We start from the raw sequence: 21,192 nt of genomic DNA on the forward strand, positions 1-21,192 counted from the left end.
TGACTACAGTAGAGTACCCCTTTATTCCACCACTAACGGTAAAGTAGCCTATCTGAGTTACACAACACATTATGTTAGTTTCATCGAGCCTTAATGTTTGGTTCACTTTTATGATTTATGTCACCAAAGTACTAAACACGATGCTGCAAATACCTTGAGTTACCATGGTTACTAAGGACATTCAAACACAACAGGATGAAACAAACAGATCAACTGCTAGATCAACAGACCCGACCCAGCAGTTTTAGCGCTACACCGGCCTTAAATCAGTAAATTAAGGACATTTTTCGGGTAAATTTGTTACATCAGAGGTAAGTACTGCTTAACATTCATTAGTTCTGTCTGCGAATTAAGAAACATGCATCCTATCGGTTTCAGGCTGGATAGGATTAAATCTGGCAGTAAGATGAATACATCAGGGTCTGATGGTTCATTTAACACAGTGATTCCTTTCCAGCATATAACAATTAGTGCTGTAATGCTGTGTCTCCTCCCTCCGTGTTCATTAGAAACTGAGAAAATGTACAAAGTGGATTTGCCTGTAGACCCATCCATAGAAAACGCTGTGGAAATGCGAAGGTCTGCAGAAACAGCACGCAAGGCCAGGATCTTTAACACCCGGCTGCGTGTGTTGGGCCTCGACCTTGATGCTCTCAACCAACAGGTCCAGGAGAAAAAACATCAGCAAAACATGGAGAAGCAACGGGACAAAGATTTTGGTAAACTATGGGCATCATGAGAGCCAGAATTAAATCAATTGAACACAACAATTATTCACCTATTAATACTGAATCCCCTATAACAATATTGTCTTAGGGTATCACCTTTCACCACTGATGAGCATTGATCACAAGTGTCTTTATTTTCATTGCATTGCAGATAAGCTGAGAGAATATCATGATGAAACACTGCTTCAGCAAGACATTGATGAAAGAGAGAAGCAAGCAGCTTTACATACTGACCTGACCCAGTACTGGGCCACTCACCAACGTGTAGAGGATTCACGGGATGCTGATCTCAAGTGTGGCCTGAAGGGGGCATTCAGGGTCACCATTCCAGAGGCTGAGCTGGGGCCTGCCAGTATGAAAATATTTCAGGTAGGAACTTGGTGTGGATCAAAAACCTATCGAACGAAATCCAGCAAATGATTAAATAAATAATGGCGTTACCACCCCCTTAACCACTTTTCTCGTTTCATACAGGGAGAGGGTATCGGAGAAGAGCAGCGGAGGAGAGAACAAATGAAAAAGACAGAGAGAGATCTGCGAGCACAGAAGGAAGACAATGAGAGAAGGCTCTTGGGAGACAAGCACCGAGGTGAAAAGAGACAAACACAAGCAAACACATTCTGTTATCACTGGTGAGCTAATTTGCTGCATGCTACAGCCTCTGTAAATCACACACATGCTTCATGCTTTCATGCACAAACAATCCCACACTCCTACGCATGCACAGCCCTTATTGCCAGGTGGCATTGATGGATGCTTATCCCAGAGAGCCGTTATGAATGTGTGAGTGTGTCATTGAACAGCTTTGTACAATGGGCAATGGCAGGTGTGAAAAAACACAATGTGTGTGTGTTTGTGTCACAGAGATGCTGGTGAGCAAAGAGCTGGTGCATCAGGACCGTACGGGGCTTCAGCTACATGCACTAGAGGAGGAGTGTAAGAAAGCTGCCCGCATCGCACTCGACAACTACAATCAAGCTCTGGTACAGTACACACGTGTGCACAATGCACATACAGATGGACACACAGATGCACACACCACATGCTGATGTGGATGCTCAAAGCAAAATCCACTGGGGTTTTGAGCCCTGACATGGTGTTCTCAGGTGGGATTTTGAAATTGAAATTGCTAATTGAAAATGTTAAGTGATGCGTACACACACTTGCTGCAGGAGGGTGGCCATCATATTAGTTTGTACCAAGCAACATGGATGGTTAAACTGCTTTGATGTATGCGTGGGCCCTGTCTGTTTTTAAAAGCCTCCATTTAGCGCTCTCCTCATTTGCCTGAACGCACTCGGCTGAATCCTCCATTGGGAGGCATCATTATAAATCCTTCAGGTCATGGTATTTTTCCATGACAATTATGTGGTTTCTCTAATAACCACTCTCATGCACAATGCACACGCAAATACAACTGAGTGAGTGGATCTCTCAGGAGGATATTCACCATATGGCTGACTCTTGGCTCTATGTTAGAAGTAACCACATATTGAAGGTTGGGTTTCGTAAAGCTCCTGCTATTCTAAACACCAAGGGAATGATCAATCAACTGTCTCTACTTCAGTGGTGAGGCCTCACCATGTCCTGCTCCCCACAGGCTGCAGAACGGACAGAGACACAGAAGGAGCAGCACAGGAGAGAAGAAAGGGAGAATCTTGCAGAGATGCGGCACACTCTGACATCCGACTTGATGACAGAGTGTGCAGAGGCAGCGGCGAGAGAGGTGGGAGGAGGGAGGCTGCCACCGGTTCTGGTAGACAGATGGAAGGGTATGAGCTCTGAGCAACTGAGCACCATCCAAAGGGAGAGAGAAGAACAGCGTATTGAGAGACAGGTACTGGAGTGACTCTAAAACACAATGCAACTCTACCACACACAGCAATTCACAGTCAAGTCACATCCTGCTTTGCTCCAAGCTCCTCTTCAGTTCTGTCTTTCTGCAAAGAAATTTCAAAACTGTTGTTCCCAACCTTTTAACATTAAATCACTGATGGGTGACAAATTGAAAGAAAATTTCTTATCAGAGGGAGGAACACCATTCTTCCTAAATGTATTCCCTCTGTTTAACGTGCTAGTCTAAAATTTCAAAAAAATCAACAAACCATCCAGTGACATTTTTGGCTTTGATCTGAATTAATTATATTTCTTAACTAATTTATTCTGGGGTTTTTCCCTTAACTTGTCATCCATATTTTGTCTACTTATAACCCTTTCTTCACATATAGCATTTGTCTAAAAGTTGTGTCCAGAGAGGTAATTATTCATTTAAAAAAAAAGTATTTAAAAAGAAAAAAAAAACGTAAATACTTTTTAGAGGCCTGAAGCTATGAAATATTCTTCTTGGAACTCCTCAGATTTATCATGCAGAGTCTTGAGTCAGGTCCTTAACCACTCCATAAGAAAGAACGTTTTTAAATGCAGTATTCCATACAACACTCAGGTTTAGTATTTAGACCTTTTTTTCCTTTCCATCTTTAGAAACAACGTGAAGCTGAGAAGATTCAGGACGCAGCTTGGGAACTCCAGCTCCTGAAGCTGTCCAGAGAAGCAGAGGAGGAGGAGAGGAGAGCAGAGGAGCTGAGGACAGAGAAGAGGATTCAGACAGACCGTTACAACATGCAGCTGGCCAAAGAGCAACAAGCATAGTGAGCACAGACTATGCAGGCACTAGTCAGCAAATTTTTTGTGTCAGTGATAAAGTACTCTAATGTAGGATTCAGATTTAAATAACCATTTTTGGGAACAGCTACTCACTGGTGTGTTTATGTGTGTCTCTGTGTGCCCCAGCCAGGAGTACCTGAACAAGAAGCTATACACCAACAAACCCAGCAAGGACTACTTCTATCAATTCAACACCAGCTCCCGTTGACCACCACACACCGTACACAGGCTTGTCTCTTTGTGACAATGTGCTAATAAAATCTATTGATTGTTATACTCACACTCAATATAAATTGAACGCTGTTGAATCAATACATCCTGCTCATTTTGAAGTGACGCACATGCATTGATTTTTATCTACAGATACTGATAAAAAAGAAGGGACCTTTTTTGTTTGTTTGGTACAGATTGTTCCACGTATTTTATTTTTCATGTCATAAAACCAGTTACAGTGGTAGATTCATGTTGCAGTTACAGTTATATTGGCCTCATATGTAGTACACGTCCACCCACCTCCTGTCGTTCACCCATGATACATATACGTAGATACCATCAGTCCCATTGTGCACAGCACACAACACAAAGAGGTTACACCCCGCCCTGACACACACTTCCTACCACTACTTCCTCCCTTCTTCGCTCCCTTTTTTTCCCGCTTACCCCTCCCCTTCCACTCAGGCATTGTTGTTTAAAATCCATCTGTTTTTTTCTGAGTTCTGAAGAACCTTCTGAAAATGAACCAGTTCTCTTTTTTTACACATTAAAAAAGGGGGAAAAACAACAGTGGAAAAGCAAAGACCAGTGTCCTCAGCCTTCCCCTCGACACATGAAAAGCAAAGAGTGAGTGGCAGTCGAGTGAGTATCTGTGTGTGTGTGCACTCATTCCTCATTCAAAGCTAACATTTGCCCCAAACACTGACAAACACAGATGTTTAGCAGCAGATAGTTAAGTTAGAATATTGGCATATTATGCGTCATTCATCGCTCCTGTATGAAAATAGATTTTCAAAAGCTTTTTTTGTCCTGAGTGTGTCTGTGTAACCAACAACAGGGAGCTTACACACACACCTCCTTCAGTGTCACTAGCCTGTTAAGACATCCCATACACTTTACCAAAGGGATTGTCAGGTGGGGTTTGGCCAGTGTCAAGCTTTTATTTAAATAGGGAGAACTGAGGCAGCAAGGTTGCATATAGGTACTTCCTGTGGTATGCACAAACCAGCTCACTGTATCTCCGCCTCTCATATCTGCATCAGACAAAAAACTCCACAGATATTCACTGCGCTGCAATTCATTGCAAGATGGTTACGGGCATGAATGCATATAGCTTTCATTATAATGGAACTACTACTATCACTAAGTGCAACTAATGGACATTTTTTTGAGTTTTGAATTTTGAAATGTTTGCAAACATCTATAGAACAATGTGGATTTTTTTTTTACCTTTTTGATTTTTTTCCTGTCAACAAATGTTTGCTAAAACAGCCAGATATCACTGCAATCAGTTGTCAAAAATGGAAAGTTTGAATTTATAGCAATAGTACAAAGAAGAAAAATGACAACTTGCAATAATTAAAATTAAGTTAAGTGGTTTCAAACTTTTTATCACATTTTTATATCAAACACAGTTGGGTTCATCAAAACAATCTTATAAGGGTATTTACATTCTGTGGAGAAAAAAACAGTTATACTCAAAACCACTCCAGTACCTTGTATCTCAGATTGTTTTTAATCAGTAGCATGTAAATACAATGTCTGCCCAGCTCTGAAAATAATACATTCTCTGTGTTTGATGTAAATACCAACTGCTTGCTTTTATTATACATCAACTGGCAATCATTCCGCCTGTCTGCAATATCAACTTGCATTGATGAGGGTCTGAAAATAAAACATGAGTGTTTGCCCACAAGACTCCACTCTCTGATCTGTAAATATACATAAATACTGCTCCTCAAACAGTTTGTGAAATATGAGATGGACAGGTATGAAAAGTTGTTAATTAGAGACAACAATGTTTTTAATACAGTGTAGAAAGAGACAAAGACAGATACAGAAAGCTACACAAAGGTCTCGACACAAAAAATTACAACATCATTTCCAATAATGACATTACACTTCTGGTGGGAAGGCGAGAGAGTAATGACATCAATCTGGTGCTCTATGCAGACCCAGCAGGCACAGGAACTTATAAGGAGCATGTACATATCTATAATACTGTATTATGGCTAAATAGATAGATGTAGATGCAGCTATATACACCAGATGCTACTCAGCATGTTCACAGCAAGTTCCCATAATGCATCCAATGTTATTTATAGTAAGAAACTTGGCTTTACTTAGTTTCAATGAAAATGTCATGATCTGTGAAATATGTCAACTGAGAAAAGTCATGGGCTTTTTATATAAATAGTGTAGAAAACAATGTTAAAAAGTGATGATATAAATAAAAATTGGGTAATAAAAAAGGATGTTTTGTATTCAAATACATTTGTTAAAATTAAAAAAATGTCACTAGCAAGTACAATCTGAGACATCAAATGTCATTAGACATACAAATGTGTGAAATAATATAAGGCATGATAAATATCTAAGACTTTTTACAGCAGCATGTGCTGTCTGTTTCCCCTTGCTAGACTCCACTATCATCCTCTTTCAATGCACTACTCTGCATCTCTATAGGACCATACCTACAAACCCTCTGATATTTCTACCTGTACAACATTCTGTCTTTATCTTTCTATAGAGTTGTCTGTGGAGAGAAAGAAAGAGAAGAAAGGGTGGGAAATGAATGTTAGTCATTAAGATATGTTGTAAACTACACAGATAAAAGCAGGGTGAGGGGGGGGGGGTCAAAAGACATCTTCAGGTCAGTCAAACTTGTATCACATTGTCCACTACTTTGGACACTCCTTTGGTCAAAACAGTCTGGTCGATCAGATGACTGCCAGGGCATCTGAATAGTCAATACATTGATTGTATATTGGTCAATAAACTACAGATCAGCAAGTCAGTAGGGAACAGGAATGTATGGGCACATATGTGTTGACATGTTTTGGTCTAATGGCCCCGGTGGATGTGTGGGGTTAATCGAGGATGGTGACTGAGTTGGGCATGCCATTGGTGGCTGGGGAGACGGCGGTGGGGTTGAGCGGGGAGTTGTCTGGCATGCCCTGCAGCGCCTCTGGACCCTCGCTGGGCCGACTGAACTGGCTAACCAGAGACTCATCCATGTTGAGCTCGGTGGTTATGGCACTGCTGCCGTTGAAGTCCAGGTTGTCCTCGCTGCACAGCTTGCTCTCCTCGCCGAGGGACGGCAGGCTGGCCGTGCGCTTCTCCTCGAGGTCACTACAGTATGTGAGCGCACAGAAGAAGTAAAAGCAAGAAATATTATCATATGGCCGGTAAAAAAAAAAATCAGGAATTATTATTCAGTCCAAGATACGCCAACTGCAAGCTGAAATACATTAAACTGAAACCACTAGTCGATTCATTGCTTGATGATCGACTCAGCTTTTAAGTAAGCCAAAATATCCAATGTTGATAGTTCTAAGTTAAAAAATGTGAAAATTTGCAATTTTTCTTGGTCTTACTGTCTAGTAAATTTCTAAAAGTAAATTCCCCCGGGGCTATATCGTATTGTGATGGGCATTTTTGCCTGCTTGCTAATGTTTTACAGATCACACAATTAATCGATTCATATGCAATATAATATAATTGTTAGTTGCAGGCCATATACAAAATAATACACTCTGTGATTGTACCAAATGTTACAGGGAAGTCATTCGGTAAGTAAAGCATTGGCAGGGATTATAAAAAAAAGTGGGTTTGGGATAGCAAATCACCTCACAGCATACCTTTCTAGAGATCTGCATAGCAGGAGCAGGCATTAGGGAGAAGAGGAGCGACGAAAGGAACACACAGGGTTAGGAAAAGCAAACAATGGTGAGGGAATTAACACTAGGTGTTAGAATTGAAATGATCTGTAGAAACATAATGTAACACCAAAAAAGAGAGGATGTGCATTTAGATGACAAACCTATACTCTCCAAAAGTCTCATCCTTCATAGGCCGTGCCTCTGAGTCCATCGGACCCTCTTCTTTATCTTTCACTGTGAAGGAGATTATTGGATGTTATTATCAGTGACATCTCAACCATTTTTCTCTCCAAACCACTGTCTCAGACATCAATAATGACATTCTGTCACGCAACAAGATAACACCAAATGAAAAAAAAAAACATTGCGTCTGTGGTGCAAAAATATTTGGACTATCTGTACGCAGAATCTTTGTATCTATGTAGTTTAAAGTGTTGATGTTTGACGTAATTTCTCATCTGACTTTCAACACAATGTATATAGATAGCACTCTAAATATTACTGTTCAAATTCTAAACAATTTAAATAATTAATCGCTCAGAAGTATAATGCCAGTGGGTATGGTTGGATGTATTTTTCAATTAGTCCTTGCTTTTAGCAGAGACAATTAAGTCTATTTTAAAAGGAGCCAGCCACTGGTTTCTCCCTCATGTGGAAAGGGATGAAAGGCCGGTGCTTTTCTCTGACCAGTCAGACAGTAGCCTGCAGGTTGCAGTTATTCTGGTGGTTTGTGATTATCATTTCACAGTTCTTTTCGGAGCAGAGCCTCTTACTGCCACAGTAAGGAAGTGCAGGCTTAGAGGTCTGTTTGACTACAAGTTTGATGTGAAAGCTGCAAGGGAAAATGTTGTCCAAGTGAAAAGAAGTGGTCAATAATTTGGATATGGAGCCGCTGTAAGGATCACACAAGAATTTTAAAGATGGGGCAATTTTAATTTAGTGTCGTGTTTCCAGTAAGAACAACTTTGTTTACTGTGGTACATTCCTGTAACTGCCAGGCTTCTTTTTCTACCGCAATGCCATTTTCATAATCAGACAGCTTCATGGCTCCAGTAGTCTGTTCGGTGTCTCCCACAAAGCTTGTTTAGACTGTGACATAGCAGTTGTCTAACATTGTATTGTTCTTGCAGACAGGCTAGAAGAAGGACTGGATGTAGTGCATTCTTTAAAAAAGTTGCTCAAGGCCTCAACCATCTTCTATAACACTTCATCATCCCTACTGAATGCTGAACACTCATCTTGGTGGGCTGCACTTGCCTGAATACTTCCCCCCTTTACTCCTCTTGATGAAGCAGAGGATAAGCAGTATCAGCAGAAGCAGCACGATGGCGCTCACAACACCGATGAACCAGCCTTGCGTTGCAAAACTGGGCTGCACCTCTGTTACTCCTTCAAAGAGAAAAGACGAGTGAGGTGGGGAGAAGTGAGTGTATGTTTGTAATGGGGAAACTGGATGAAGGTACAAGAGAAGCGGAAAGGATGAAAAAGGTAGGAGAAGCAAGATAAAACAGGAAGAATCTAGAGCGAAAGAGACAGAGCAATCTGTATTTTGACAGGGTGGCAATGCACACTTGGGAACCAAAGAATACAGCACAATGCGCCAAACAAACACAAGTAATGGATCATTGCATATGGCTAGCCAAGCTTTCTTTTCACAAGAGTCTTTGAAAGCACTTCACAGGCAGTGGAGAGAACTGCAAGGCATTCTCAGGCTTTATATTTAGATCTGGGAAGCCCAGAGGAGAGAGCCGAGAAGATGAAAGAAAAGAGGATGAATGAAGGTGGAACACTCATAGTACCTGTTCCATTTGTCTCGATGTCAGTATCCAAGAAGGTGATGTTGCTGTAGGTGAAGAGTAGACGATAATGAGAGCCAGGAGTCAGGCCCTGGAGCTGGTAGAAAGACTGTGAGGAGTTTATCTTCTCTGTTTTCTTTCCTTTACTGCCATCTGCAGAGACATAACAAGGATTTTGATTTCCTTTCTATTCTTTAGGATTGTGAAACTATTCCCCAGCTAGATTTGTGGTTTTAAAAGGTTGAGGTTTCAAAAGGTTGACTATAATTAGGGTTGCCGTTATGAACTTAATAGAAAATATACCATTTTTGTTGAGGTAGTATATCTGGAAGCTAACGTTCTTGTGTCTCTTCTTGGCCACCCAGCTGAGGTTGACAAAGTTTTCTCCAGGAGACAAGTTAATGTTGTCAGGAGGTGCTGCAAACATTCAGACAGAGGAATCAAACTCTTGATCTAGTACAATCTGATCCTGATTGTGACAGATCTGTGAGGGTGAAGAACTCTGGGAATCGGCTTTGTACCTCCATCCAGCGTGGTGGCACCCTCCCTCATGATGGGCTCTCCGTCCCCTGCGTCAGTGCGCCCCCTCAGGAAGAAGCGGTATTGGCTGTGGGGGTCCAGGCCCCTCAGGGTGAGGTGGGTGACTATGGGGCCCTCTATTGTCTCTACCTGCATGGGGCTGTCATCACTCTCCACAACTGTGCACGTCGCAGCAGAAAAAAACATTCAGTCACAACTTGATCTTCAACACATCGTTATGTGTGACACATTCACTGACTGATGAGCATCATCAGGAGGCTTTGCTTTGACCTTTTTCAGTGTTATTGATTTAGCTGGAAATGTATTGTGTGGTTACATTTGTGATGTTTTTACTGCAGCAAAGAAGCACTTATTAAACGGAACAATTTATGTGCCTGATGATGGGGTATTTTGTGAGATAGGTGTGTAAACCGTGCTCACTCTGTTGGTACTGCAGTAGATATCCAATGAGGACTCCATTAGGCTGAGCAGGTGGCGTCCAGTGGAGGGTCATTTCTGTCTCTGATGGGCTGTTCAGCATCAGGGACATGGGAGGACCAGGAACTAGCAGCAACACAAACATACCTCATTAAAATGGATTATTAAACTATTGATCTACTGTCACCTATTTCCCAACAACTGCCTGTTCAATAATATCTAACCCTGCATCAATTTCACCCTCCTTCTCTTCACGGCCCTCCACCCACTCAATCTCTGGATACAGTGTCATTCCTCTATCCATTCCTTCCTTCCTCCCATCTTTGTCTCTCCCTGTCTGTAATTAAAACCACCTCACCCACTTTATCTATCACCTTCCCTTTTCCACCCCCAATTTTTCCTCTCTTTTTCATTCTTACCTCCCTCATCAGTCTTGAAGGACAGTGTCTCAGACTGTGGTCCCTCTCCCTTGCTGTTGAATACAGTGACAACCAGGGCGTAGTGGGAGTATGGTCTGAGATCACTGATCACCTTCTTCTCCTCATTGGCCCCAGTCTCCACCACCAAAGTGCTCTCTGGCTCCCTGGACCTCCGGCCTCTGTGGTGGCTCCTGGAGCTGATTCTGGTCAAGTAGATCTGGAGCCACAAAATCAATCATGGTGAAATGATGAACGAGGAAATCATGGGCACATTTTTGAGTTTGGGAAATTTTAGAAATGTCACACACTTCTTATGATTTATTCACTGCATATCAAGGAATGTTCTCATGGCATTAAAACTGGTATGGATATGAATCATACATTCAACATCATCCACCTTCAAAGACCCAAAAGAGAGGAAGGGTAGCATTGTGGCTACAGTGTGATACATTCTGAAGGTGAGATCATCTACAATAAAAAAGGCTCTTCTCGTCACAACCTTGACACTAAAGAGAACTCTAAAGCCCTTGCCAAGCTAAGATCGGGCTGTAAACCCAAAATATGTATTATTATGAGGACAGGGGCTGAATATGAAACAAGAGAGGAGATACAGGAGCAGTACCTTATATCCCAGCAGGTGTCCTCTGACCGTCTCTTTGGCCACTGCTTCCCAGTTCACGCTGATGGTAGTGCTGTTAATTAAAATAACACCCACATTCATTGGAGCCTCCAATGGAACTGAGAAACAACGACAGACAAGAGGGTGAAAGGTGAGAAAGAATACAAAGTAGAAATATTCCCAGTACAAGAAAAGAAGTTTATTTTTTAATTTTTACCATCTTCTCCTGAGTAACCGATGACAGGGTCTGGCTCAGGTCCCTCCCCTTTCTCATTGACAGCCTGAACTTTGATCTCAAAGGCAGAAAAGTTGCCAATGTCATTGACCAGGAATGGGGTTGTTCTTGTGTAGTTGGTGTGCCAGCTGGGTCCGCTGCCCACAACTCGCCTCCACAGAATCCGATACTTGAAGTCAGGTCCATTGAAGTTACGTTTGTCCATTTCCTGCAGTGACAGCAACAGTAAACAATAATGCACAGACAGATGCAGAGAAAATTGGCTTGATGCTGCTTCAGATAATGAGCTTGATGCTGCTTCATATAGTTAGTACATTCAGGCAAAAGATCTACCTCCCAGGTGATGAATAGAGTATCTGGGTCTTTGGACTCACTCCTAACGTCTTCGGGGTTATTGTCTGGAGCTGTGATTGGAAACAAGTTCATTGTAGTGTCATTCTGAGTTCACTTTGAGATTGAAAACTTGTGGTTACAAAACACTGGCTCTAACCTTCGGCGGGTGTATTGTGAATTTCAGATGGCTTGCTGGAGCTACTCTTCCCCACATAATTGATGGCAATGACCCGGAAACGGTAAGACATGTAGGGCCACAGAGGGAGGCTAGCACTCTGCTTGTTTCCTGTTACTCTCGTCAGCTCTTCCCAACCCCTCTCTTTCAAACCTTGGTCCTCAAACTCAACTACATACTCTGCAGAGAGAGAAAGAAAAAGTCAAGGAGTGATGGAGAAAGACAGGATGTAAACAATAAGGAAGCAATAGAAACATAAAAGCAACACTCAGTAGCGATAAAGTCATACCGAGACACTTTGAGCTTTACAAAAGTCTGATGCTGCAGATCAAATAATGATAATCCTGTCGAAGTAATGAAAACAGAGCAGCCTTTCATTTTGCCAGGGGAGATGAAGATATGGTTTGTTGCTCTGAGTATTGGAGTTAGACAAGATGAAAAGTTTTATGTTCGCGTGTGTGTGTTTGTGTCTGAGTCAGTGCATATCCTCACTTGAACACAAATATTCTAAAAACACAAAAATCAAATCACTATTCATATACAAGCAGTTTTAGCATTGCAGAGAAGAAAAACAGAGGACGAACGCGACAGGTGTTTGCATACGTGTATGCGTCTCGTGAGTACGTGTGTTTGTCTGTTAACCTAGCACAGCGCTGTTGTGGTCGTCTCCAGGGGTCCAGCTGAGGGTGACTGCACGATGTTTAGGATCAGTGATCTGGAGGAGGACAGGAGGGTCTGGATGATCTGAAGGGGACAACAATAATATCATCACTACAACTATCTGCACACTGCTTGTCTACATACTACAAGCTTTAACAAAAAGGGGGGGAAAAAAAGAAAATTATTGGAAATCATACAGTATATATTCATTGATCTTACCCCATAAAGTGAGGGTGCCATTGGCTTCAGCCATGTCGTGCTTAGTGATAACCTGACAGGTGTACATGCCCTCATCATCTGCTTCCACATTCGTTATTTTCAGGTCTGGTCCATCCATTGTGTATCTGAAGAAATGATGTCATAATTATCCTCATCTCATCTCACCTTGCTTTAACTACCATCTTTTTCTTTTCTTACTACTTTTTTCACCATGGTAAGTCATTTATTTTTTTGTTTATGTAACAGGAACAATACAGATAAACATTATACGGGAAAAGAAATGTAATGTTTATATGGCATCTAGCTGAAGCTAATGTGTATCATCTGTTCCTGATTAGGCTTAAAACAACTAAACAAACAAATAATAAATAACAAATAAATACAATAACCATTTTGTCAGTAATTTCTAACCTCATTTTTGTCAGTTCTCTATTGCATAGAATTTGGTCTTACTTTCCGTCAATGTGGGACTCAGAAATCTTTTGATAGTTTTTTCTCCACTGAATGAGTGGTGAGCCGAGTTTGGGGTCAACAAGGGCCAGACAAGTGAAGATTATTGTGTTTCCACGCAGCGCCTTCAGAGCCTGGGGAGGTGACAGGATCACTGTCCTGTCTGGAAGAGAAAGCAAGCAGACACACAATGCTGAGAGAAGCTGCAAGAGCAACTAACATCAGCTGCTACGGGATACAGTGTGTATGTGTGTGTGTGTGTGTGTGTGTGTGTGTGTGTGTGTGTGTGTGTGTGTCCACTCACTGAGCACTTCCAGCTCGGCATTGACAGACAAGTTGGTGTTCTGTACAGAGCATGTGTAGAAGCCCTCATCGTCATGGGTAACATCAGAGATCTCAAGCACTCCGTTGGTGAGCGGCTTCACTCTGGGATCTGCCAGAAGGGAGGAGGCGCTGCCGCTCTCCCTGGAAAAGACACACACATGCACACATTATAAACCTGGCAAGCAGAGTAAGAATTAAACCTTTTCAGCTCCTTCCGGGGCTAATGAATTCAATTTAATTGACACTATTTCACCAAAAGAACAAAGGCTTGTTGGGCGCCTGCCAAACTGACAAAATTCACAGTAATAGCCCAGATGTAACAGTATGTAGCTGTTAATTTATGCATATGAACAGCTACCTACGCAATTATATCACCTCTGTGAAATTTGTTAAAAGAAAAAAATCTGCCAGACAACACATTAGAATACATATTACAATGCTATCCACTAGAACACAATGGAATAAGGTGGTCATGTGCCTCACCATGTGACTTCAGGTTTAGGAGAGCCAAAGGTCTCACACTCCAGTACAGCTTTCTGGCCCTCTGTAAATGTGTATGTATTCCCATCCTCAGTCAGGATCTGTGGAGGCAGCTCTGAAACAACGCACACAAAGAGAAATGAAACACACAGACCTACACCCACAACTCTGTTTAATAAGTTTCAAAACAAACATTCACCAATGACATAGACGTTGGTGTTGGTGATGATGGTTCCATGCTTGTTGGAGGCCTGGCACTGATAGATGGCAGTGTCTCCCAGGTTGACATCCTTTAGTATTAGAGATCCGCTCGTCACAGAACGTCTGGAGTCCTTGTCGGTGGCTGTTTAAAAAACATGCAGTCAGCACCCGAGGTTGTGTGTTGAGGTACGTATTGTTGGGTGTATGCGCTGACCTGAGAGGGAGATCCCGTTGATGGTCCAACTGATGGTAGGAGTGGGGATGCCCTCCGCCTGGCAATGTAGCTTGACAGTCTCACCTGGGGCATATAACTGACTAGGTGGCTCCTTGATCCAGTAGGGAGCCGCTACAAGGGCCAGAATATAGCAATTACACACAGCACAAGCAAAACAATACAATCTTCAATTGAACAGTACCAAACCATTACACAAGATAGTTCTCAGTGGGACTGATGGGCTAAGGTATAGGTCACGTCCAACAAGCTATCAAAGTCTCCAAAATGAAGCAACTGATCGCAAAACTGTTTTGTTGGGCTTAAAAGGAAATTCAGTCATTTTTACAAGTCAAGGTCTATTTACTAGTCACAGGGAGTACTACTCAGTTTGCGACAGTTGTGTAATGTTTTCTTTTACTCAATTACTCACTTAACATCATCCAGGTATCTTAGCTTGGGTTCGGTGAACAATCATTTTACAGAAAGCCTGTGAACAATCGCACAAGCTTCAAAGATGTGGATACTTGGCAGGGATCTAGTGAAAGATGTTATCAGGTGGAATTATGTGAAATGCTGGAGTTTGACCCATAGTCGGGACTAAAAGTGCCATAACTTTATGAAAGTGTTTTCCTACATCACTTGAATACTTTAAAATCTTTATCTAAGAATAAAAGTGAATAATTAATTTACCACATAGCAGGGGAAAATCACAGTACATGCTCAAATCACCCTTCACCCACATGCAATTTACTGTGTATATATATATGTATATATATATATATATATATATATATATATATATATATATATATATATATATATATATATATATATATATATATATATACAGTATAAGTATGTGTATGTGTGTGTGTGTGTGTCATACCTTCCACAGTCACAGTGTAAGTGTGTGTGGCCTTCCCTTGGGAGTTCTCAGCCATACACTGGTACTCGCCCCCATCGCTCTCAGAGATATTACTGAAGCGCAGGCGACGGTTGAACATGTCTTTAATGATCCGAGATTCAGACATCTCGCCGTCTCTCCTCACCCATGAAACCTTGGGAGTTGGACTGAAGAGGAGGAGAGAGGAGAGAGGAGAGGAAGAGGTATAGCAGGAATCGGAAGGATGTAGATAGAGGGATGCAACAGAGGAAGCAACACATTGAACAGAGAGAGATGGGAGGTAGAACGAAGGGAGAGGAATGGATGAGACCATACGTAAGATTGATTAAAAGGTGTGGCTTAAGTTTTCTGAATGATGGGGCAGAAATATGTGCACACACGGACACTCACAGGCCTTGGACGATGCACTCAAGCTCCACGGTCTGGCCCCTGAGGGAATGGTAAGTGCTGTGGCTTCCAGTAGGTCTCATCATGTGAGGCCTCTTGTTCCGCAGAGAGTTGGCTGGAGAGGCGGAAACACAAAGACGGAGCAAAATATTCATACATATGTATGGGTAATTTTCAAATTGCCTTGCTGCTGACACAGCAGCCACTATAGAGACTCTGACACACACAAACATGTGCAGGGTGTGGAATCATGTGGAGAAGACTTTACCTTTCTAACAAGACATTGTACAGATTTTCTACACACACACAGGTCTCATGTTAACATGTGCTCATCTTTCTGACCTCTGGTTGGGCCACAGATGCTGGCAGCCACATCTCAGTGTGAGCTGCATCTCATTACCAGAGGAGGTGATGGGGCCCCCCGTCGGCTCTGTGACCGTCTACTGGATAAGGTACTGCTTTGGTCAGCACAACATGCCACCACATGGGGGTGAGATGACTTTGGTTCAAGTATGAGGCCTCAGCGGTTCTCAACAAATTGTCATGCTGACTATTTATCATACTGTGTTTGCCAATTTCATATACAGACCTATACAGTGTTTTACTGTAACAGATTTCTCTTATATAAAGAAAACAAGACGCTTTTTACAGAATGTCAATTGATACAGGCCATCTTTCAAAATGAATGTACTAAAAAAGACGCATGTATCAAGGACAGTGTAAACTTGATCTTAAAGGTTCGGTTCACCCAAATGACAAAGTTCCTATATTTAGCCATGCTGAATGTCTTAACATCTTAATGTTGATCCTCTGACTTTTCCTCTGGAGCCACCACAAGATTCACATTTGCAGTTTTGAGAGAAATGGTTAAGTAGCAGCTATTGAATGGATTGTCATGATGGTCCATCAAACTTTGTTGCTTTAGATGAAAGCAGTCTTAGCCTAAAGATGCATTTCTGAAACTCAGTTTACGTCAGATCAGTCTAGTCTACTGCCCAGTTCATCTAGAACAAAACTCACAGGGGTTTACAGTCAGAGTGATGGGTTCCTTTGCCAGAATGGTGCGTGTCGCCAGGTACTGGACATTGCAGGTGTAGTCATTCCTGCTGTCCTCGGTTGTCAAATGGGCAAAGTATAGGTTGCCATCCTTCCCCACGACCACCCGTTCACTTAGCTGGATATGGTGTAGCCCTGTAGCGAGAGGGAGAGAGGATATAAGAGAGAAATTGATGACAGATAGAGGCAGCGGGGAAATGGGAATAAAGAGAGAGAGAGAATGAGGAGCTTAACAAGAGGATAGAATAGGCAGTGGAAATAGAATAGGGAGGCATAGAGATACAATAGGATGAGACAATGAGAAAAATAGAAAAATTATAATAAAGAGACGTCGGAGAAAAGGGGGTAAGAATAGACTCTGCTCAGCCTACAAAAGGTATTGAAGACATTAAAAAAAAATCATCCAGGAAAAGATAAATGCATAAAAGGATATTCTGTACATTGAGAAAGGAAAAAAGATAATATTGTTTCAGAAATAAACAATCATCTACACCTCACTATGATGCTAGTGGACCACAAAAGGACGGATAGATAGTCTAAGTAGCAGATTTATTGAGGGAACAGGAAGGATGTAATGCAAGGAGAGATGGAAAGGTAATGCACTCACTCCAGTCCATCCAGTGAATTATAGGCTCCATGGAGCTCTGCGGGGGGTTACACTTCAGAACGATACTGTTTCCCTCTTCAGACTTCACATGAACCTTCTTTTCTTTCTGCTGGGATGGGGGAACTAAAGGGAAGCAAGTGAGGAAAAACACAGATCTGTTCATGTGTGTAGACAAACACGGATTTGCGGCGTCAAGATTTCCTGAGACAACCCATATCAAAAGTCAACTTAAAACACTCAATGCAGTGGATAGGGGTATTATTTGTAAATCCCATTTTGAGGAACCTTAAGGATCTGAGGAGAAGCGTGTGAGAAGGCGCCAGGTTGTCATTTGCCTTGTAAAATTATGTGATTTGTGATTCATATGTCTCCTTCCCTCCTCCCCACCTCCCTTCTGCCCATTGTTGATAACCCCACAGGAGCTACCGAAGAGTGCTTCACATGACATCAACTCAAGACCGTTTCTGGGGAAACCGTTGTCAGGGAAACTGTGATGGAAGGAGGTCGCCCAGAAGAGAGCCAGTCGCACAGGTGGATGGATACACAGAGGTGCTCTTTACTTTTGCCCAGGGGACCATGTGTGTGCGTGTACGAGTGTTTTTGCATGTGTGTACGTGAGTGTATGCTGATTATCATGTTATGTTCTGAATGTGAGCCTCCATCGTCTAACAAATGAGCTCTCTGTAAAGCAGGGCAAGGAAAAGGTTTACATGCTGGCTCCGCTCGCAGCTTTGTAAATTGCTCTGTTGTTGCTGATAAAAACCAACAACTTGTCTCGCTTCTAATCTGGACCTTGAAGGCATTTATAGGTGCTTAAACTCTGAAACTGACATCTATGAAAGACTCGTAACTCCTCTAACGTGATGCAATTTGTTTGAAAACACATAAGAGGAAGTTTAACTAGTTCGATATTATTTGAAATAGTGTGAATCGTCTCTCAAGGCTAAAGCCAAATGACACCAAATCAGCAAATACACACTAAGCATGATGGGATTTGAATATTCAAATTAAACATCACAATTGAATGACTCTTTCTTGGTAACTGGTCGGTGGTTGCTTTAGGATTAAACAGCCAGCAGCATGTTCTTACCATCAGTGTTGAGAAGGGCCTCGTTAGAGACGGCTGTCCCCAGTTCGTTGGATGCATAGCAGACATATTTGGCTTGGTACTGCTTCAAGTTGTCCATGGTGTTACTCAGTGTGTAGAATGCAAATGAGCCAGAGTGCTCAGAAACCTTCAGCTCTGGGTCACTGCCTGGGTCAAACTCCTCTCCATCCTTTGTCCATCGGAAACTTGAGCGAAGAAAAATGAAACAGTAATGCTGATGGGAGAATGTTCACTCAAATATCAAATACAAAAAACATCATTTCCATCCCTTTGAAAAAGCAGTTTTGAACACACACAAAATGTCCTTCCATGTCACTGAATTCGAGGGTACAAATGAATTGATGCAAAATCTACAGGAGATGCCCCAGTGGGACTCATGAGCTTGTGCTGGGTAATTGCGATATTCATCTTTTCCCTGGCAATTGGAGCAGTTTTCCACTTCAGAGCAGCTAAGACACTCTGAAAAGATTGCTCGAGGGCTTAATGACATTTATCCCTTGTTGAAATGAGAACTCTGACTGGAAGAAGCTGTGCTCTCATGTAATACTAATGCGTGGATGTCAGCTGAACAAGGAGAGGGAAGGTCAATGTTCTCAGTTGTCTAAAAAGATAACTAGTGGCTGGGCTCCACCATGAACAATATAGGATCTTCAGACTGTTTACGCATGTATGTGTGTGTGTGTGTGTGTGTGTGTGTGTGTGTGTGTGTGTGTGTGTGTGTGTGTGTGTGTGTGTGTGTGTGTGTGTGTGTGTGTGTGTGTGTGCTGACTAACATGGGTAGAGGGTTGCCAGTGGCTTCACAGCTCATGACGAGGTCCTCAACACTAAAGACGGTGACAGACTCCGGCTGTGTGATGATCATTGGAGGCCTCTTGACTGCAACGACCAGAAGCAGAGTTAGTGCTGTCATAACAACAGTTACAAAGCAGGCGTGCATGTGCTACAACAAAGCTATTGGTTTGAATAGATAGCGACACATGCACACAGTCAGAATAGTGCTGCAGTCTTCACATGACCTGCTTTTATTCTGCATGCTGCTGTAATAACTCCAGCTATGACATAGACACATATATCATCCCATTGAAACACAGTTTTTTATGGCTGTTGTTAATGGCTTAGCAAACAGCACAGAATAACCAGAGATACCACTCATTTTATTAGTTTAACAGCTGCCGATAAGTATATTCAGTCAATATCACTTAAAAAGACTCCCCAGAGAAAGAGATGAAATCTAGGTCGAGGAAAAGAGTGAGAGTGAGAGAGTAGGTGGAGAAAATGCGTTGAGATGAGAGGAAATTGATATAGCATAATGTAAGAGGGAGAGTTCATGTAAAAGAGATATTTGGCCCAGTGCTCCCTGGGAGACTGAGAGATATAAGCAGAGGGAGGGAAAGAGTCAGCGGGGAAATGAAGCAGGGATTTTGAAGGGGGAAAAAAGTAATGACCACCAAAACAGCCATAAAGCAATGCCTCGATAAGAAACTCATAAAAACCAACATACTAGGATTTGCTGTGAATACTATATTGAACCAGCATGTTTGATTTTTCCACATGCTTTATGGCCCATGTTGTATTTTTATGTTCTGCTTTTCAATACCTATTGACAAAAATGTAAATCTTTTTCTCCACATAGCTCAGTGACTTTAGGCTGTTTGCAGTGGAATAGAGGTCACAGCTTGATAGTAGTTGGTAGAGTTTTAACAAAATTTGACTTTAAGGGAAAGAGACAGAGCCCGAGATGAATTTATATTATCTAGGTAAATGGGTAAAGAGGACACAGGAGGGAAGGGGGTCGCGGTAGATGAGGAGAAGAAGGCGATGGCAATGGAGATGGAGAATTAAGCGGACAGGGGAGACGGATGGAAGTACAGCAAAGAGAAAGCCCATGCAGAGCAACAGAGAAGTAGAGCAAATGGAGAGCGAGGGGAGGGAGGAAAAAAAACAAACAAGGGGTAGACTCACAGAGGTTCAGAAAGAGACGGATAGGGAGAGTGAGGGAATTTAATGAAAGAATTCCCACTGACAGAGGCAATAAGCCCATTTCCTCAGCTGATCAAATTGAAGTTTGGGCTGCAGGCGCAGCTCCATTATTGGCAGAAGAGGAGGAGAGGAGCCGGTGCTTAGTGCTTTAACTCCTCTTTATTTCTCCGTGTCTTTGGTCTGACAGCCCTGCTGTCTCCTTACAGACAGCAGCTCCTCACACTTCCTCCTCCCTGCTCCTACAGGGATCTCACCTATACTGAACACGCACCCGCATATATAAAAAGGCACACAGAAACAGGTGCATGTTCACCATGCAACACACAAACACACATACAACCTACAAACACACGTGCATGATACAGAAACAGATGCATAAACAAGGATACAAGCAAGCAAAACATTCCAAATGCACACTAATACTTGATTCATTAGTGCAGCGCAGTGCTAAAAGACTTTCAATGTGTGCTGGATGGAAAATAACCTCTCTTGCATAATGAAAGTGTTTACAATAAACTTTGCCAGCACCTACATTAAGACAGATAGAAGTCAATAAAGTTAAAAGCACTTACGATCACTTATATGGTCTGTAAAGCCCCAGTGGTGGCCAGAGAAAAGGTAATGAGGGAAAAATATTTTAGTTACAGTAAACAAGAAGGAGAAAGACATAGTTAATACGGACAGACAGCGACAAACACGCAGACAAACAGAGAGACAAACGGATAGACATATAGATAGACTGACGTTGATCACTGATAATTGAACAACATTTCTGATACATGGTAGATAAAGCAGCGTAAT

The 21,192-nt window shown here is 42.1% G+C and overlaps 2 protein-coding genes across 3 annotated transcripts in view; one reads left to right on the forward strand and one right to left on the reverse strand.

The window, feature by feature from the left end:
• Window positions 1–252: 252 nt before the first annotated feature.
• Window positions 253–4,901, forward strand: ribc1 (RIB43A domain with coiled-coils 1). The gene is made up of 8 exons (XM_068732656.1): window positions 253–311; window positions 510–719; window positions 880–1,097; window positions 1,203–1,317; window positions 1,593–1,711; window positions 2,329–2,565; window positions 3,210–3,376; window positions 3,519–4,901. Exons 2-8 carry the CDS (start codon window positions 521–523, stop codon window positions 3,598–3,600), a joined length of 1,137 nt encoding a protein of 378 aa, XP_068588757.1. The 5' UTR covers window positions 253–311; window positions 510–520; the 3' UTR covers window positions 3,601–4,901.
• A 79-nt stretch (window positions 4,902–4,980) lies between these two features.
• l1cama (L1 cell adhesion molecule, paralog a) overlaps window positions 4,981–21,192 on the reverse strand; it is a 39,183-nt gene continuing 22,971 nt past the window's right edge. The window contains exons 3-29 of one of the 2 annotated variants that reach the window (XM_068732654.1): window positions 20,964–20,978; window positions 19,185–19,287; window positions 18,394–18,596; window positions 17,304–17,426; window positions 16,661–16,831; window positions 15,644–15,755; window positions 15,236–15,420; window positions 14,350–14,481; window positions 14,134–14,277; window positions 13,938–14,049; window positions 13,435–13,595; window positions 13,134–13,293; window positions 12,681–12,805; window positions 12,444–12,545; window positions 11,784–11,981; window positions 11,627–11,697; window positions 11,276–11,501; window positions 11,062–11,177; window positions 10,440–10,656; window positions 10,024–10,146; window positions 9,585–9,761; window positions 9,367–9,480; window positions 9,067–9,216; window positions 8,525–8,656; window positions 7,429–7,501; window positions 7,247–7,258; window positions 4,981–6,737 (exon numbers count right to left, since the gene is read on the reverse strand). In XM_068732654.1, the coding sequence (XP_068588755.1) occupies window positions 6,476–6,737; window positions 7,247–7,258; window positions 7,429–7,501; window positions 8,525–8,656; window positions 9,067–9,216; window positions 9,367–9,480; window positions 9,585–9,761; window positions 10,024–10,146; window positions 10,440–10,656; window positions 11,062–11,177; window positions 11,276–11,501; window positions 11,627–11,697; window positions 11,784–11,981; window positions 12,444–12,545; window positions 12,681–12,805; window positions 13,134–13,293; window positions 13,435–13,595; window positions 13,938–14,049; window positions 14,134–14,277; window positions 14,350–14,481; window positions 15,236–15,420; window positions 15,644–15,755; window positions 16,661–16,831; window positions 17,304–17,426; window positions 18,394–18,596; window positions 19,185–19,287; window positions 20,964–20,978 (3,719 nt within the window). In that variant the 3' untranslated portion in view covers window positions 4,981–6,475. The remainder of the gene's footprint in view (window positions 6,738–7,246; window positions 7,259–7,428; window positions 7,502–8,524; window positions 8,657–9,066; window positions 9,217–9,366; window positions 9,481–9,584; window positions 9,762–10,023; window positions 10,147–10,439; window positions 10,657–11,061; window positions 11,178–11,275; window positions 11,502–11,626; window positions 11,698–11,783; window positions 11,982–12,443; window positions 12,546–12,680; window positions 12,806–13,133; window positions 13,294–13,434; window positions 13,596–13,937; window positions 14,050–14,133; window positions 14,278–14,349; window positions 14,482–15,235; window positions 15,421–15,643; window positions 15,756–16,660; window positions 16,832–17,303; window positions 17,427–18,393; window positions 18,597–19,184; window positions 19,288–20,963; window positions 20,979–21,192) is intronic. The other variant, XM_068732655.1, reaches the window with a different exon arrangement.

The sequence above is a fragment of the Cebidichthys violaceus genome, unplaced genomic scaffold (genome assembly GCF_023349555.1).
Source record: "Cebidichthys violaceus isolate CVI_PGR_0920_01 unplaced genomic scaffold, fCebVio1.0.p SCAF_6, whole genome shotgun sequence".
Lineage (NCBI taxonomy): Eukaryota > Metazoa > Chordata > Actinopteri > Perciformes > Stichaeidae > Cebidichthys > Cebidichthys violaceus.